This window comes from Lampetra planeri, chromosome 8 (genome assembly GCF_965212315.1).
Source record: "Lampetra planeri chromosome 8, kcLamPlan1.2.h2, whole genome shotgun sequence".
Lineage (NCBI taxonomy): Eukaryota > Metazoa > Chordata > Hyperoartia > Petromyzontiformes > Petromyzontidae > Lampetra > Lampetra planeri.
Window position 1 is genome coordinate 738431 of NC_136114.1, and position 18039 is coordinate 756469.

At 44.7% G+C, this 18039-nt stretch overlaps 1 protein-coding gene across 1 annotated transcript in view; it reads right to left on the reverse strand.

The window, feature by feature from the left end:
* Positions 1 to 4795: 4795 nt before the first annotated feature.
* LOC144720439 (transcription factor SOX-5-like) overlaps positions 4796 to 18039 on the reverse strand; it is a 236143-nt gene continuing 222899 nt past the window's right edge. The window contains exon 14 of the mRNA XM_078597241.1: positions 4796 to 10944. Within this exon, the coding sequence (XP_078453367.1) occupies positions 10653 to 10944 (292 nt within the window). The 3' untranslated portion in view covers positions 4796 to 10652. The remainder of the gene's footprint in view (positions 10945 to 18039) is intronic.

The following is an 18039-nucleotide window of genomic DNA, read 5'->3' on the forward strand; positions in this document are numbered from 1 at the left end:
TTCTTGTTCGCAAAGCACACACACTTCGTTTTGCATTGTTGGGGTTTCCCATTGTTGCAGCCGGGATGGCTGAAGCTTCCAAAGGGGGGGTGATGTAGAGGTGCTAGACACTCTATTCGGTAACCTGCGGGGCCACTATGTATCAGAGGGGCAATGCAGCAGTGTTACCGCTCTGAGGTGAGAGCGGATCGTAAACAACAGATTCCCGCCAGACCAACGACCAGGGGTCAGATGAGGTAAAGAGGATCGAAACCACGGATTGTAAAGAACCAATCAGAGGGTTCCACGAGGGAGCGTGGGATTGGATAAGGACCGTTACAAACGGGTATAAAAGGGCGAGCGCGGGGAGCGCGCGGGAGTTCTCACACGAAGACTGAAGCCGGGCTGAAGAAGCTAGGACCCTAGACCAAGCCTTCCAGCTCTTCTAAGAGCTAAGGCTCAGTGTTCCAGCGGTCAAGGGGAGAATAGGTCCTGGCAGGCAGGACCTTGGCTCCCCAGCCTTGCAGCTCTTCTAAGAGCTAAGGCTCTGCGCGACCAGTGGTAAGTGGACCCACCGAGCCAGCGGTGAGTCAAGCTTGCCTCCCCTTGGTCCCAGCCGGAGGACGTTTGGGTAGCGAGTAGACTGAGAATAGCTCCCGCGAGTTCGGAGGCTGTACCTCCCTAGGCTAGCAGCCAGACCCGTGTATAGGTCCGCCAGGTACGGAGGCTGTACCTCCTTAGGCTACGGGTGAGGGAACCGTATATCCCTCCGTGTGTGTAGGGACTGTGTCGAAAGAAAGACAATAAACCAGTGTGTGCCTTAAAGGAGTTTATTCATCTGTTATTTACAACACTACAATAGTAAAGACTTGTCCCTTGCTTTTTATTCGATGCATGTGCGGCGATGGCGCAGCCATTGATCGAGGGTCGAATTCGACCCATGTGTGATCGGCATCGCGCTCGCTGAAAGGTGTTTGCCTTCAGGGAAGTCGTGTACTGTTTACGCAACTGCGCACAATTCTGAGTCACTTATAACTGCTTTGCCGTTACTTATTGCCAATTATGGACTCAGACTATCGTCCTATCATCTCATAGAGTCCTTGGCACATAATATGCTACACAGTGGCAGTGGGGGTCACAAAATGCCGATTTATTACTAATAAACTCCAATGGATCTGATCTAAATTAGGGATTTCGATCGGATAATTGGGGGGGGGCACGTGACACCCCCCCTCCCCCCCACTGGCTCCACCAGTGACTGTAGTTGTACACTTTCGTCTTCCCTCTCCCTTACTATTAACCCGAAGTCCTCAAAAATGATCCTCTATATTTTTTTGTAATTACCATCAGCAGCTTTCTACACCCTCTCGACGTGCATAACCCCCATTTGTAGCAACATGGGGAAGGATTTTCTTAGAGACGCTTTACAAATCCAAATTGTACTTGACGTTTGTACACGTAAGTTGCATTAAATAGAACCGTGTGTGCTCCCATCAGGAAACTCAAGGCCAAGGGTTGCCAAACTGTGGTACGTATACCACTAGTGCAGGGGTGGGGAACCTTTTTTCTGCCAAGGGCCATTTGGATATTTATAACATTATTCGCGGGCCATACAAAATTACAACTTAAAAATTAGCCTGTTATCTTTGGTCAAACATTTAATTAACTCACAGCTAATGTGATGGCTGGAACTGCTTCTCTTTGGTGAGGCGTGTGATGTTAGCTGGTATTGATAATGTTGCTACTCGCAACTGCTTTTCCAGGTTTGCTCCTAGATTTATTGAATTTCGAGTCCCGCCTGCGGTTGCCTTGGCAGGGCCAGACCAATTTTTTTCACGGGCCTTATACGGTCCGTGGGCCGGACGTTCCCCACCCCTGCACTAGTGGCACGCAGACAGATTGTCAGCGCTCCTGACACGTTGCTGAGCACGTGTTTTACACAGAAGTTGAAGATTTGTTGATTTTTCATGTAAAGATTGACCGCTTTTTGGTTAATCACGAAGCAGAGACAAACAGGGAGGCAGACAGCAAGACAAAACACAGCAGACACGGATACTGGTCACGGAGACTGACCGCATACAGAGAGACAGACGAGTGCTGTACATGGAGACAGACAAACACAGCGAAACACACAAGTACCGCGTTAGGGTGATTTGATGTGTCTTTCGCCTGAGCTCCTGTAGTGTTCAATACAAGTAATATAATAATGGAGAGGTGGCTGACTGCAACGTCTCTGAAGAGAAACCAGACGGAAACAAAAAAACCCTTTGATTTTCCGGAAAGTCGTGCTAGCTCATGCCACTGGATTAAGTGAGGAGGGCCCGCTGGCAGTTCTGAAACGTGTCCTGCTGCTACAACAGTTGGGTATGCGCGAAGTTACCAGAAGATATGATGTCAGTTGTTTGGCATTCAGAATTACTTGGAGTGGTGGGGAAACGGAACTCGTTCTTATGACGGTTGCTCATTTTTAATATGGGAGAGTGAGTAATTCGGTCCAATTTTCTCTCCCAAGTAATTACCTCTATTTTTTTTATGAGACACCAATGTGGATGTTTTAAACGTGCTTTACCGGCGACTGGACGAATGCCAATAACTCTATCCAGAATACAATGAATCTTAACAAGAGTTGGCATTTATTAACTATGCTTTGATTCGTAATGGTAATAGCTATGCATCCCTTGCAAGCCACCACATGAAAACCTTCCACTTCTCCAGCAGAAATGTCTTCATACAAAGCATAACTCTCCCAAAGATAAAGCTCTTGATTAAAACAAACTCAGCAAGTATCCAAGACGGGTGAGAAAACAAACCACTCGAAGTGGTGTTAATGCAAGAGCTTTGGGTCGCTTGAAGTAATTTTAAGGATTGCTCAGATGGGGAATGCACACACACAAGGTAATACCCCGGTGCTTCTAACTGCAAGAGATGTGTTGCTTCATCCGTTCTTGGAGAGGACGCTGCAAGGCAAGTTGGACGTTGTTCCTTTGTCGAACAACAGTGTCAAGAACAATTTTAGATATGACTTGTCAAGTAAAAGAAAAAGCGAATTGAAAACATCGAGAAAAGCAAGTAGTTTTCATTGCAATCAGATGAGAGGGAAAATTGTTGCTGAAATTCTTGCATATGTAAAGTTTGAAGCAGATATGGAAGTTAAAGAAAGTTTATTTTTTATTTTGTGAAGCTTTTGTCAAGTCGTACAACATCAGAAGAGATATTCAAGAAACTGGATAACCTGATGAACAAGAACGGACTACAGTGGCAAAAATGCATTGGTGTGGGCACCTAATGGGGCTCTAGTCATGACTAGCAAGTCAGGAGGAGTTCTGGCACAAGTAATAGAAGTTGCACCCACTACCAAATTCACACACTGCAGTATACATCGTGAGGCTCTAGCAACCAAAACAATGCCTGCCAACCTCAAGGTAATTTTAATTCAGGGAGCATAAATGTGGTCAATGTCGTAAAAGCACGGCCACCTCAAATTCACGGTTATTTTCTCTTTTGTGCAACGAAATGGGGACCGACCACGAAAAGCGTCTTCTGCATACTTGAAGTGAGGTGGCTTTCTCGTGGCAAGGTGTTGTTGGCCCGCCTGTTTGAACTCCATTCTGAGACGTACATTTTTCTTAAGTGAAATTAAGTTTGTGTTTTTCTGACCGTTTTCACTGATGAGCTGTGGTTGCAAATTCTTGCCTATTTTGTGGACGTGTTTACATGGTTCTGTATACTATCGTGTTTTTGTACTGTTTGTTCTTGTAACGTTCTTACCCGCCCATACTGGACATGTTAAAAAGAGCTTCATAGCTCATCGGATTCCTCCGGTATAAATATTCTGATTGTCTTAATGAACTGATTGCTAGTCTACAAGGCCTGAAAACAAATCATTTTAACGTTTGTGACAAAACAAGATAATTTGTTGAAAAACAAACTGCAGTTCATTATTCCGCAAGTAGAGAGAGATAATTGTCAATCATTTCTAAGGTTGAAAATTAACTGAAACTGCACCCGGACCTGATTGCTGACATGAAAGAGCACTGCCATTGCCTGGTTGCAGATTTCAGTGACTCCTGCCCTGAAGATGCCACGAAAAAAAAGTTGGATCGGAGACCCGTTTTCACTTGAAGAACACTTTGCCAAACCGCTTAAGGAAGGGGAGCGTCCAATCGAAGTTTAATTTGACGGTCAGCTTCAGCTGGACTTCAGGCGAATCAGACAGGGCCATTATCATTTTTTTACTCCATTCTGTACAACTTATCGAAATTCACTGCTATGATTTCCATTACAAACCACACACAGGACGACGCTGAATGTAGAAGCAGACCTCCGGCTCAAATTAAGCTAGATTTCACCAGACAAGCGACAACTGCGCCCCGTCAAGCAGTCCAATTAAAGACGTCCCAAAAACGCCAAAAGGATCTCTGGATGGAGTAAGTTTGTTCTGTCTTTTTCCAATTTTTTACTGTTTCATATCTTATCTTATCTCAATGACATTTATATAGCGCCTTTATCAAGGCGCTTTACATTAATTATAATTTGTACATAGCCGTCATTGATAAAAAAGATATATAATGAATGCTGAAGGTTGTGATGTTGTTTTAATATAGTCTGTTAATTATGTGGATATACTTTTTGCTGTGGTTGTACTTGAGGTTGTATTGTGTTAAATTGGTGGTATATAATCTGTTAAGAGTTTGGCAACCGCTGCTCTTGGACATTACTTATGACAGCAAATGGTTGCAAAATTTACAATTTGCCATGAAGTTTGAGCTGCTTCTTAAAAAACGTAAAAAAAACATCACGTGCAGGACACGAGGAGTGATGGCTGAAGAAACATTTATTAGTGTCTGTCATGTCGAATCAGTTTGCAGACCGTACGCACCAAGGACATCACACGAACTGTACTGTGTCTACCAATAGGCAGCTAGTACCAAGCACAGCCCAGCATGAGAGTGATAATACTTCATTTTAAGTGGCACTAGATTGGTTTGCAAAACAATAGCAAATACTCTATTATCTGCATTGCAATGCGAATTTTTTTTTTTTTGATCAACAATGACCGCACCAAACTTTTACTCTGGACGTAATACTGAAGGTCCACTTAAAATAAAGCATTACGTTAGAAAAGTAAAAACGAACATGGTAAATACATAACTTATATTACACTGTTACAAACAAAAATAAAACTCTATTTTCCCCTATGTTACACATACAGATGGTTATCGTCAACTTTTATTTTCATCTTTTTTAGCTCCAAGTCAATAAACACTGAGATATGATTGTCTTTTTTTATGTTTTCTTTAAAATAAAAGTTACTTTTTAAAACGGTCTTTTTTTTACATATTACAAGTCAAAATTATTGTTCATATCGCCCGTGGAATGCCTCATAGCGGGATGTGAATAAATATGATGACAGTAGGCATTGTGCTTTTGTCCAATTCCTTTTAATCACGGGGAACTATGGAGCTAAAAAACTCTGCAGAGACAAAGTTGCATAAATAACACGAACATTTTAACACTCTTACACAGCAGCTGTGAGCAAGTCCCACAAGCAATATGAACAGTATTCACACACATCGCATATGTTTTGTGAACAGTTTACACTATTGATTTAAGCATTTTTCATTAAAACAGTGCTCTCTCAACACACCAGTTTTGACTGTGGTTGCACGACGGCGGATAGCTACATGAAAAGCAAGAAACCGAAACGAGCAACATTCCAAATAACAGTCCATGTGACACAACTTAACCAAACTGAAAAATGTTCATATTTTGAAATGCAGCTAGGAAATCTATTTGTGTTGGCATGGCCAACATATGGACTAATATCTACAGTATCTACACATAAATTGGACGTACGATACAGGGCAAAGCTGAATAAATAAATAGGGATTTGTAATAAAAACCTAATAACAAAAGGCTGTTAAATACAATAAGCAAGGACCTATAAAGCAGCACGGTCCATTCTATTAGCATCGACTGGACTACTGGTGGCAGAAGGCATGCAGTTTGTGCTTCTACTCATCTCTAAGCGTCTCTTGTTTAACACCCCACGAGGAAGTGAAGTTCGTTTATGCTGATCAATTACAAATTGTGAAAACCTTTACCTGAGTTTGTCATTTATTACGTTGAAATATGTAGCAGCCTGTGCATATAATGGAAGGAACTTGGGGGTACTAAGACGATATTAATCTAATTCATTATGACTTAGTCTTGAAATAGTAATAAAAACATGTTTGGCACTCTAAATTCAAAATACAAGAAGGAAAATTATAATTGTCATTTGTTTTCATTCTACAAAATGTTTACGATACTTGTCGGTTGTTCTATGCGTAATGGGAGTCTAACGTATACGTTGAACTGACGTCGGCATTAGAATAGGTTAGATACACTAAGCACACTCCATGAGCCAGCTGATGGGCATTCATGTACCTGAGTCCTAAGCAGGGAGGCCCCACAACACATAGGCCTGTGTCAATTAAGAAAGACCTGCGCTCTCCTCTTAAGCCATGTTGTGCCTCACATACATCACTAACATGACAGCCTTTTCAAGTCTCTAACAATTACAAAACCGTACCAATCTGCCCAAGCCAAGATAACAATTAAAATATTAAAGACATTTAAATTATTTTTATTAAGAGTAGCAGTAATTGACACTGGAGTGTGTTGAACGTGCGCTTTGACATGTATAAAAACAGAGGTATGCCAACGCAAGAGAAACTCCGTTCATTGTGTCTAAGATACAATAGTAGATTTCCTTCACGTGTCTCGTTTTCATTCCATTGTCAACCCTCAAGCGGTCTCATCACCAAACGACAGAGCATCGTTGACACACAACTTTGCCAACGGCAGTTTTCGAGGGATGTAACGTCTCCTACAATGTTGTTACACAGTGCTCGGATTCATCACAACAGTGAATCCACCGAGTGCTGCGATTTTGTTGACGAATGGGCGATGGCCGGGATGGCGAGTTCATGGTTTTTCACGGAGTCCGGATGAAGTCTTAAAAAAAAGCTATATGCTTTAACAAGAATAAAGTTGGGACTATTTTAAGCGATATACACTGCAAATATCGGTCACATTCACACTCCCAATATGTATATAGCACTTTCTACTTTATTTCGCTTAGAGGATAAAATGTAAACAACTTTTCATTGTGCTCAATATAACTGTAAAATGTTAGTTTTATCTCCAAAATCAGATGTTTGTTGAAATTCTGTACCTATGCAGCTTTAAAAGCAAGTACCTATTTTATGATTTATTTCAAAATAAATAAAAATAAAAACCAAAAATATAAAAACTGCTTTGAAGTGCTAGACAAGAAAAAAAAACTCAGTTCTATATTTTTATCGAGCAGACAGACCACGACCTCCTGTGTGTGTGTGTTACCTCCTGTGTGTGTGTATGACCAACATACCACGACCTCCTGTGTGTGTGACCAACACACCACGACCTCCTGTGTGTGTGACCTCCTGTGTGTGTGTGTGACCAACACACCACGACCTCCTGTGTGTGTACGTGACCAACAGTGGGGAGGGCTCTGGCCCCTCCGCGCGACACTCCAGCCAGTCCACGTGCGCTAGGTGGTGACTCGTCAGTCTTGGAAGCTGCTGCTGATGCTGCTGGGTATGAAGAGCAGCATTAAATTGGTGGTCATTTGGCACTTAAAATCATTATATATATTTCTTTGCTCTTTTGCCAACATTTCCGTTACACATTTGTTGCCAATAAAATGGAGCAAAAGCAGCCAGATTTCTAGCTAAACACATAAGCCAACGGCATTAACACTGTGTTACATGTCGCTGCTGGCTGGCACCGACTCTTGACATCTTAGTGCACCTGTTCCCTTCTTGAAGGCGTGCACCAGAAAAGACGTCCCGCTAAGCGGTGACAAATTGAGTGACAGTGTACGATATCCGGAGGGCAAAATTTACCTCCACTTGGTTCCTCTATAACCGCACCAGAGCAAAGATGGGAAATATATTCGCTAAAGTTGTATTTTTATACTTTACAAAGATAAGAGTTATATCTTTAAATACAATCAAGCCGAACACATTGACGAAGCCTTAGCCTGTACACTCAGCCAAACTATCTCCACAGACGATGCACTGGACAGGCGAACCTAAACCATTACTGACGCCGAGATGCCACCTTGAATTGTAAAATTATAGGAGGAACATAACCTTCCATTTGTCTTTTAGATTTGTTTTGGTTGATATAATTTCAAACAATATCCAGAAACACAATAACATTATATAGTGAGTGTCGTTACACTATGGATACATGAGGCGTGTAGTTATTTGTGTAGCCCGTTTCGATCTCAGCATTGTTTGTGTGTGGCTATTTTAATTATTTATTCAAATATTTTCACCTGGAAAATCCCCTCAGATGGAAGATCTCATTTGTAAGTGTGTCCAGGGTGTATGCGTGTAATTTAAGGTTACTTCTTTTGTGGAATAACACTGTAACATAGCAAATGATATTACTACACCAGCTTGGCATATTACGGACGGTGAGTGTGAATCTGTACAAGTACAACATATTTTTACTGCCTCCAATAATGTTGGTGAAAGTCTTCATAAAGAAACAAAAACACCTTGCATAATCCAAATGTTATACGTCGCTTATATCATCCATAAGAAGGTTTTTTTTGGTTAATGTGTCGTTAAAACCCGCCACCACCCGACACAGCCAACTACTAAGGGTTGTCACGTAAACAGAACGTGGCCAATTCGTCGCTAGTACAGCACACCGGTGTGTTTGGAGAGCCAAGCCTCAGAATTTACAATCTGAGTACGACGTTTCGCCAGTAATTTTATCCAGAATGAACTACTCGGATTCCTGATCAAATGACGAACACCGTTGTGAACTCCCTTTTGGCAACAGTTACGTCTTTGCCCAGAGAATGATAATAATTAAGACATTGAAAGAACGTGCGATTATGTCGAAATATCTCAAGTGCGCTGCGTCGCTGGAAGGTAACAGGCGAGCCTTTCGGTCTCGTCTCACTATTGAGAGACGAGACGTCTTTGTCCTTAATTTCCTTCGACAGTGCGTTTCACAATAGTGCTTGTCTCTCAATCGGTCTGCCTGGTCCAGCCACCAAATAGCATGCCTTGGCACATGGCTGTTGTTGGGGTGTTTTGCTGTCGGGTCAAGAGCTGGGCAAGGCAAAATTAAGCGAACTACCAAATATCAGATATATGTATGTGTGTACAGTACATGGAGATTCGGTGCTGAGAACATCAACTCACCACACTCCAAAACTTTTCTTACTTTGCAGTGATTAGGATTTGCTTTCTGGATCTCAGTGGACATTAACACTGGAATTAACCAACTGGATCACTCCATGTTAGACTTAAGTATAAGTAAAAGGGCATATAATAATCTAATATTGTATTCTAGAAGTTCAGTGACTGTAAGAGTTTGAGTTTGTGCATACCAGTCGGAATATGATATGACTACTTCTTGTGTACTAGTATATGAATGTACGTCTTGGGCCGTACAATTCGACGGTACGCCATACTGGCACAGACCATCACACGTGTGTACCGAGACTATTCAGAACGAGTTCTATTCCTACGCTGTGATGTTTACGCCGAGGATAAACTGCAGTGAACATGGGCTGTTGCAGAACGAAGAGGTTTTACAGCGGCGCTCCATGCGTTTACATCTCAACCACCGCATGGACATGACATACGGAACGTGGCAGATAGTTTGCTGAGCTAATGATGCAGAGGTAACTGGTGAACTGGCAGACAGGGCCACAGCGAGCCCAATCAAGGCTTTGGGCAAATCTATGAGAAAGAGAGGGAAAACAATAACAACACTATTTTCTGTAAGCTCCTATATGACTTGTTTAAAATGTATGAAAATGTGAACTATATTCAGCTCAGTAAACGTTGAGTTATTTAATATGGTCATACTTTAGTTTGTTATACAGTATTTATGCTTCTTGGTCTTCACCTGAGAACGGCTGCTTGCGTTGTGGCCGAAACGTCGTGAGAATTATTTTATTATGTTTTATTTTTATTATTTTATTACTTCCCTTCTACGTGACTTTACCGAAAGAACCAAGAAGATGAATCCCTGCAGTCACGAAAGCATTAAATCGAAAAAAAAAGTATTTATGCTGTCGCTTTATTTCCTGCACTATTTTCATGCAAGACCTGGGATACACTCATTATGAAAGCTTATTTTTAATCACATCAGGTTTTGAATTGACAAAATAAAATGCGTACACTGCATCACTTAATTGTGTCATGGCATTACGATATGTTCCTTCTAATGCAGTCACAGTCTGTATTTACTAGATATGTATTTCTGTGCAGAAGTATATTTTGAGCATCGAGTGATAACGCTTTGGTGCACATTCTGTCCAGCACATCTCTTGTCTTTTTAAATCACAACTTAATAGGAGGGCATCATTTAAGAAATAATAATTTGTAGAAAATAATTTAGCTGGTTACCGCAGGCTTTTGGCCCATGATCCTGCTTGTAAAGGCTGGGTTTTTAATCTCTGTGTACACGAAGGGGGTTCAAAATTGGGTTAAATTGTTCATCGTCGTCTGGCTGGGTCTGGAGTTTGAAGCGTACACGACTGGCTGCCGCTTGTTCTCGGTGCCCCGCGTGGGCATGCGCCCACACCCGCCCGCCTGCCCGCTCGCTCGCCCGTGCTAGGCGTGGTGCTCGCTCTCCTGCTCATTCCCACTGCTGTATTCCACAGCCTCCTCATCCTCATACTCATACATTTCGCTGTCGTCCCCATTGAGTTCCTCCTTGGGCTGCACTGCCGGTGCCCCCAGGCCGTAGCTCATGTTGGCGAAGACGGGGGGGGGCAGGCCGGACTGAGGGCTGCCTGAGCCGCTGGAGCGCTCCGAGATCTGAGGCGACGGTGCCGAGCTGGCCATGGCGAAGGCGCCAGGGTAGACCATGCTGGCCGATGACATGGGCAACTGGGACTGCGGGCTGGGCACAAAGCAAAAACAGCGATGTTTAATATCGGAATTGACAAAACACAACACACACACAGCTACCACATTAAAAGTACTCTACAATTTTAGCGACATGGCTATCACAAATGGAAAATGAACAAATTGTGGCTTATCATCACGTGGAAATTGATAGTAGCAGCCAAATACTCTTAAACGCACGTTGATTCTAAATGTGGGGGAAAAAGCCGGAGGACCCGGAGAAAAATTCACGCAACCACAGGGAGAACATGCAAACTCCAAATATACAGCAGGCGTCAGGGTCAGAATCGAACCCACGACATCCGGCATACTAGGTGAGGTAGTTAACATCTTGTCACCGTGGCACCCTCTATATCGGTATTAACTTTAATCACGGTATCAACCAAACACCAACACACACAGCGACCAAATTAAAATTACTCAACCGGGATTATAAACACAGAGCAATAATTGCACCCCACTGGCAGCGTAATGCCCACCTGTGGTGCTGTGTCACTACTGGGGGTGCCCTTCAAATGTTCGGGATGAGACGCGATTGAAGGCGCTCTGACTTGCCGAGGCATTTCAGAGCCAAATAAATGCAAGTAACATTATTTTTCTGTTAGCTATATGTAAGTCACCAAAAAAACAACACGTTTATGATAGTTGTTTACAATTAAACAATTTGGATTTATGTCGCGTCCGAGGGGGACCGGATCTATTGGATAGGCAAATAACTGAAGTTCAAGAGGGAAGAGGCAGAGATAAGGAAATTGTTGCTGCACTGTCATTCATTCAAGAGAGCATTTTGTTCAATGTCCAAAAAAACACAAAACGTTAAGTTAAATGCTCACTGTGGCAGCAGTTTCGTGGTAAAAGACAGGCAGTCCAGTCAAGTTCCATTTAAAAGAGGTGTCCATATTTTACCAGCTTACGCGGGAGTCTCAAGACTCTTTTGTTGATGAGGGTCCTGCCACGTTTCTTTTGACAGTAGGAGGTGATGTTTCAATGTGTAACCGATTGAGTAATTGCAAATATTTTTTTTAGCGCTCGGATGTTTCGCCAATACTGGTTGCATTGCATGTTCCCTTTGAGCTATGGAAGAAAACCGGAGAACCCGTAGAAAACCCGTGTTGAACATGGGGAGAACGTGCACACGCTACGTGTATAGAACAGGGGGAGAATGTGCAAACGCTAGGTGTATAGAACAGGAGGAGAACGTACACACGCTATGTGTATAGAACAGGAGGAGAACGTGCAAACGCTACGTGTATAGAACAGGGGGAGAACGTGCAAACGCTACGTGTATAGAACAGGGGGAGAACGTACAAACGCTACGTGAATAGAACAGGGGGAGAACGTGCAAACGCTACGTGTATAGAACAGGGGAAGAACGTACAAACGCTATGTGTATAGAACAGGGGGAGAACGTACACACGCCACATGTATAGAACAGGGGAAGAACGTACAAACGCTACGTGTATAGAACAGGGGGAGAATGTGCAAACGCTAGGTGTATAGAACAGGAGGAGAACGTACACACGCTATGTGTATAGAACAGGGGGAGAATGTGCAAACGCTAGGTGTATAGAACAGGAGGAGAACGTACACACGCTATGTGTATAGAACAGGAGGAGAACGTGCACACGCTACGTGTATAGAACAGGGGGAGAACGTGCAAACGCTACGTGTATAGAACAGGGGGAAAACGTACAAACGCTACGTGAATAGAACAGGGGGAGAACGTGCAAACGCTACGTGTATAGAACAGGGGAAGAACGTACAAACGCTATGTGTATAGAACAGGGGGAGAACGTACACACGCCACATGTATAGAACAGGGGAAGAACGTACAAACGCTACGTGTATAGAACAGGGGGAGAACGTACACACGCCACGTGTATAGAACAGGGGGAGAACGTACACATGCCACGTGTATAGAACAGGAGAAGAACGTACACACGCTACTTGTATAGAACAGGGGGAGAACGTACACACGATAGGTGTATAGAACAGGGGGAGAACGTACACACGCCACGTGTATAGAACAGGGGGAGAACGTACACACGCCACGTGTATAGAACAGGGGGAGAACGTACACATGCTACGTGTATAGAACAGGAGAAGAACGTACACACGCTACGTGTATAGAACAGGGGGAGAACGTGCACACGCTACGTGTATAGAACAGGAGAAGAACGTACACACGCTACGTGTATAGAACAGGGGGAGAACGTACAAACGCTACGTGTATAGAACAGGGGGAGAACGTACACACGCTATGTGTATAGAACAGGGGGAGAACGTACACTCGCCACGTGTATAGAACAGGGGAAGAACGTACAAACGCTACGTGTATAGAACAGGGGGAGAACGTACACACGCCACGTGTATAGAACAGGGGGAGAACGTACAAACGCTACGTGTATAGAACAGGGGGAGAATGTGCAAACGCTAGGTGTATAGAACAGGAGGAGAACGTACACACGCTACGTGTATAGAACAGGAGGAGCACGTGCAAACGCTACGTGTATAGAACAGGGGGAGAACGTGCAAACGCTACGTGTATAGAACAGGGGGAGAACGTACAAACGCTACGTGTATAGAACAGGGGGAGAACGTGCAAACGCTACGTGTAAAGAACAGGGGAAGAACGTACAAACGCTATGTGTATAGAACAGGGGGAGAACATACACACGCCACGTGTATAGAACAGGGGAAGAACTTACAAACGCTACGTGTATAGAACAGGGGGAGAACGTACACACGCTAGGTGTATAGAACATGGGGATAACGTACACATGCCACGTGTATAGAACATGGGGATAACGTACACACGCCACGTGTATAGAACAGGAGAATAACGTACACACGCTACTTGTATAGAACAGGGGGAGAACGTACACACGATAGGTGTATAGAACAGGGGGCGAACGTACACACGCCACGTGTATAGAACAGGGGGAGAACGTACACATGCCACGTGTATAGAACAGGGGGAGAACGTATACATGCTACGTGTATAGAACAGGAGAAGCACGTACACACGCTACGTGTATAGAACAGGGGGAGAACGTACAAACGCTACGTGTATAGAACAGGGGGAGAACGTACACACGCTATGTGTATAGAACAGGGGGAAAACGAACACACGCCACGTGTATAGAACAGGGGAAGAACGTACAAACGCTACGTGTATAGAACAGGGGGAGAACGTACGAACGCTACGTGTATAGAACAGGGGGAGACCGTGCAAACGCTACGTGTAGAGAAAATGGGGAGAACGTGCAAACGCTACGTGCATAGAACAGGGGGAGAACGTGCACACGCTACGTGTATAGAACAGGGGAAGAACATACAAACGCAATGTGTATAGAAGAGGAGAAGAACATAAACACGCTAGGTGTATAGAACAGGGGAAGAACGTACAAACGCTACGTGTATAGAACAGGGGGAGAACATACACACGCTAGGTGTATAGAACAGGGGGAGAACGTGCACACGCTACGTGTATAGAACAGGGGGAGAACGTACACACGCCACGTATATAGAACAGAGGGAGAAGGTGCACACGCTATGTGTATAGAATAGGGGGAGAACATACACATGCCACGTGTATAGAACAGGGGGAGAACATACACATGCTACGTGTATAGAACAAGGGGAGAACGTACACATGCCACGTGTATAGAACAGGGGGAGAACGTACACATGATACGTGTATAGAACAGGGGGAGAACGTACAAACGCTATGTGTATAGAACAGGGGGAGAACGTACACATGCTACGTGTATAGAACAGGGGGAGAACGTACACACGCCACGTGTATAGAACAGGGAGAGAACGTACACATGCTACGTGTATAGAACAGGGGCAGAACGTACACACGCCACGTGTATAGAACAGGGGGAGAACGTACACATGCTACGTGTATAGAATAGGGGGAGAACGTACACATGCCACGTGTATAGAACAGGGGGAGAACGTACACATGCTCCGTGTATAGAATAGGGGGAGAACGTACACACGCCACGTGTATAGAACAGGGGGAGAACGTACACACGCTACGTGTATAGAACAAGGGGAGAACGTACACATACTACGTGTATAGAATAGGGGGAGAACGTACACATGCTACGTGTATAGAATAGGGGGAGAACGTACCCACGCTACGTGTATAGAACAGGGGGAGAACGTACACATGCCACGTGTATAGAACAGGGTGAGAACGTGCACACGCTACGTGTATAGAACAGGGGGAGAACGTGCACACGCTACGTGTATAGAACAGGGGGAGAACGTGCACACGCTACGTGTATAGAACTGGGGAAGAACGTACAAACGCTATGTGTATAGAACAGTAGAAGAACATACACACGCTAGGTGTATAGAACAGGGGGAGAACGTGCACACGCTACGTGTATAGAACAGGGGGAGAACGTACACATGCAACGTGTATAGAACAGGGGGAGAACGTGCACACGCTATGTGTATAGAATAGGGGAGAACGTACACATGCCACGTGTATAGAACAGGGGGAGAACGTACACACGCTACGTGTATAGAACAGGGGGAGAACGTACACATGCTACGTGTATAGAATAGGGGGAGAACGTACACATGCCACGTGTATAGAACAGGGGGAGAACGTACACATGCTACGTGTATAGAATAGGGGGAGAACGTACACACGCCACGTGTATAGAACAGGGGGAGAACGTACACACGCTACATGTATAGAACAGGGGGAGAACGTACAAACGCTACGTGTATAGAACAGGGGGAGAACATACACACGCTACGTGTATAGAACAGGGGGAGAACGTGCAAACGCTACGTGTATAGAACAGGGGGAGAACGTACACACGCTATGTGTATAGAACAGGGGGAGAACGTGCACACGATACGTGTATAGAACAGGGGGAGAACGTGCAAACGCTACGTGTAGAGAACAGGAGAAGAACATACACACGCTAGGTGTATAGAACAGGGGAAGAACGTACAAACGCTACGTGTATAGAACAGGGGGAGAACATACACACGCTAGGTGTATAGAACAGGGGGAGAACGTGCACACGCTACGTGTATAGAACAGGGGGGAGAACGTACACACGCCACGTATATAGAACAGGGGGAGAAGGTGCACACGCTATGTGTATAGAATAGAAGGAGAACATACACATGCCACGTGTATAGAACAGGGGGAGAACATACACATGCTACGTGTATAGAACAAGGGGAGAACGTACACATGCCACGTGTATAGAACAGGGGGAGAACGCACACATGATACGTGTATAGAACAGGGGGAGAACGTACAAACGCTATGTGTATAGAACAGGGGGAGAACGTACACATGCTACGTGTATAGAACAGGGGGAGAACGTACACACGCCACGTGTATAGAACAGGGAGAGAACGTACACATGCTACGTGTATAGAACAGGGGCAGAACGTACACACGCCACGTGTATAGAACAGGGGGAGAACGTACACATGCTACGTGTATAGAATAGGGGGAGAACGTACACATGCCACGTGTATAGAACAGGGGGAGAACGTACACATGCTCCGTGTATAGAATAAGGGGAGAACGTACACACGCCACGTGTATAGAACAGGGGGAGAACGTACACACGCTACGTGTATAGAACAGGGGGAGAACGTACACATACTACGTGTATAGAATAGGGGGAGAACGTACACATGCTACGTGTATAGAATAGGGGGAGAACGTACCCACGCTACGTGTATAGAACAGGGGGAGAACGTACACATGCCACGTGTATAGAACAGGGTGAGAACGTGCACACGCTACGTGTATAGAACAGGGGGAGAACGTGCACACGCTACGTGTATAGAACAGGGGGAGAACGTGCACACGCTACGTGTATAGAACTGGGGAAGAACGTACAAACGCTATGTGTATAGAACAGTAGAAGAACATACACACGCTAGGTGTATAGAACAGGGGGAGAACGTGCACACGCTACGTGTATAGAACAGGGGGAGAACGTACACATGCAACGTGTATAGAACAGGGGGAGAACGTGCACACGCTATGTGTATAGAATAGGGGGAGAACGTACACATGCCACGTGTATAGAACAGGGGGAGAACGTACACACGCTACGTGTATAGAACAGGGGGAGAACGTACACATGCTACGTGTATAGAATAGGGGGAGAACGTACACATGCCACGTGTATAGAACAGGGGGAGAACGTACACATGCTACGTGTATAGAATAGGGGGAGAACGTACACACGCCACGTGTATAGAACAGGGGGAGAACGTACACACGCTACATGTATAGAACAGGGGGAGAACGTACAAACGCTACGTGTATAGAACAGGGGGAGAACATACACACGCTACGTGTATAGAACAGGGGGAGAACGTGCAAACGCTACGTGTATAGAACAGGGGGAGAACGTACACACGCTATGTGTATAGAACAGGGGGAGAACGTGCACACTATACGTGTATAGAACAGGGGGAGAACGTGCACACGCTACGTGTATAGAACAGGGGGAGAACGTACACACGCTATGTGTATAGAACAGGGGGAGAACGTGCACACGCTACGTGTATAGAACAGGGGGAGAACGTACAAACGCTACGTGTATAGAACAGGCGAAGAACGTACAAACGCTACGTGTATAGAACAGGGGGAGAACATACACACGCTACGTGTATAGAACAGGGGGAGAACGTACAAACGCTACGTGTATAGAACAGAGGGAGAACGTGCACACGCTACTTGTATAGAACAGGGGGAGAACGTGCACACGCTACTTGTATAGAACAGGGGGAGAACATACACACGCTACGTGTATAGAACAGGGGGAGAACGTGCACACGCTACTTGTTTAGAACAGGGGGAGAACGTGCACACGCTAAGTGTATAGAACAGGGGGAGAACGTACACACGCCACGTGTATAGAACAGGGGGAGAACGTACACACGCCACGTGTATAGAACAGGGAGAGAACGTACACACGCTATGTGTATATAACAGGGGGAGAACGTACACACGCTAGGTGTATAGAACAGGGGGAGAACGTACACACGCTATGTGTATAGAACAGGGGGAGAACGTACACATGCT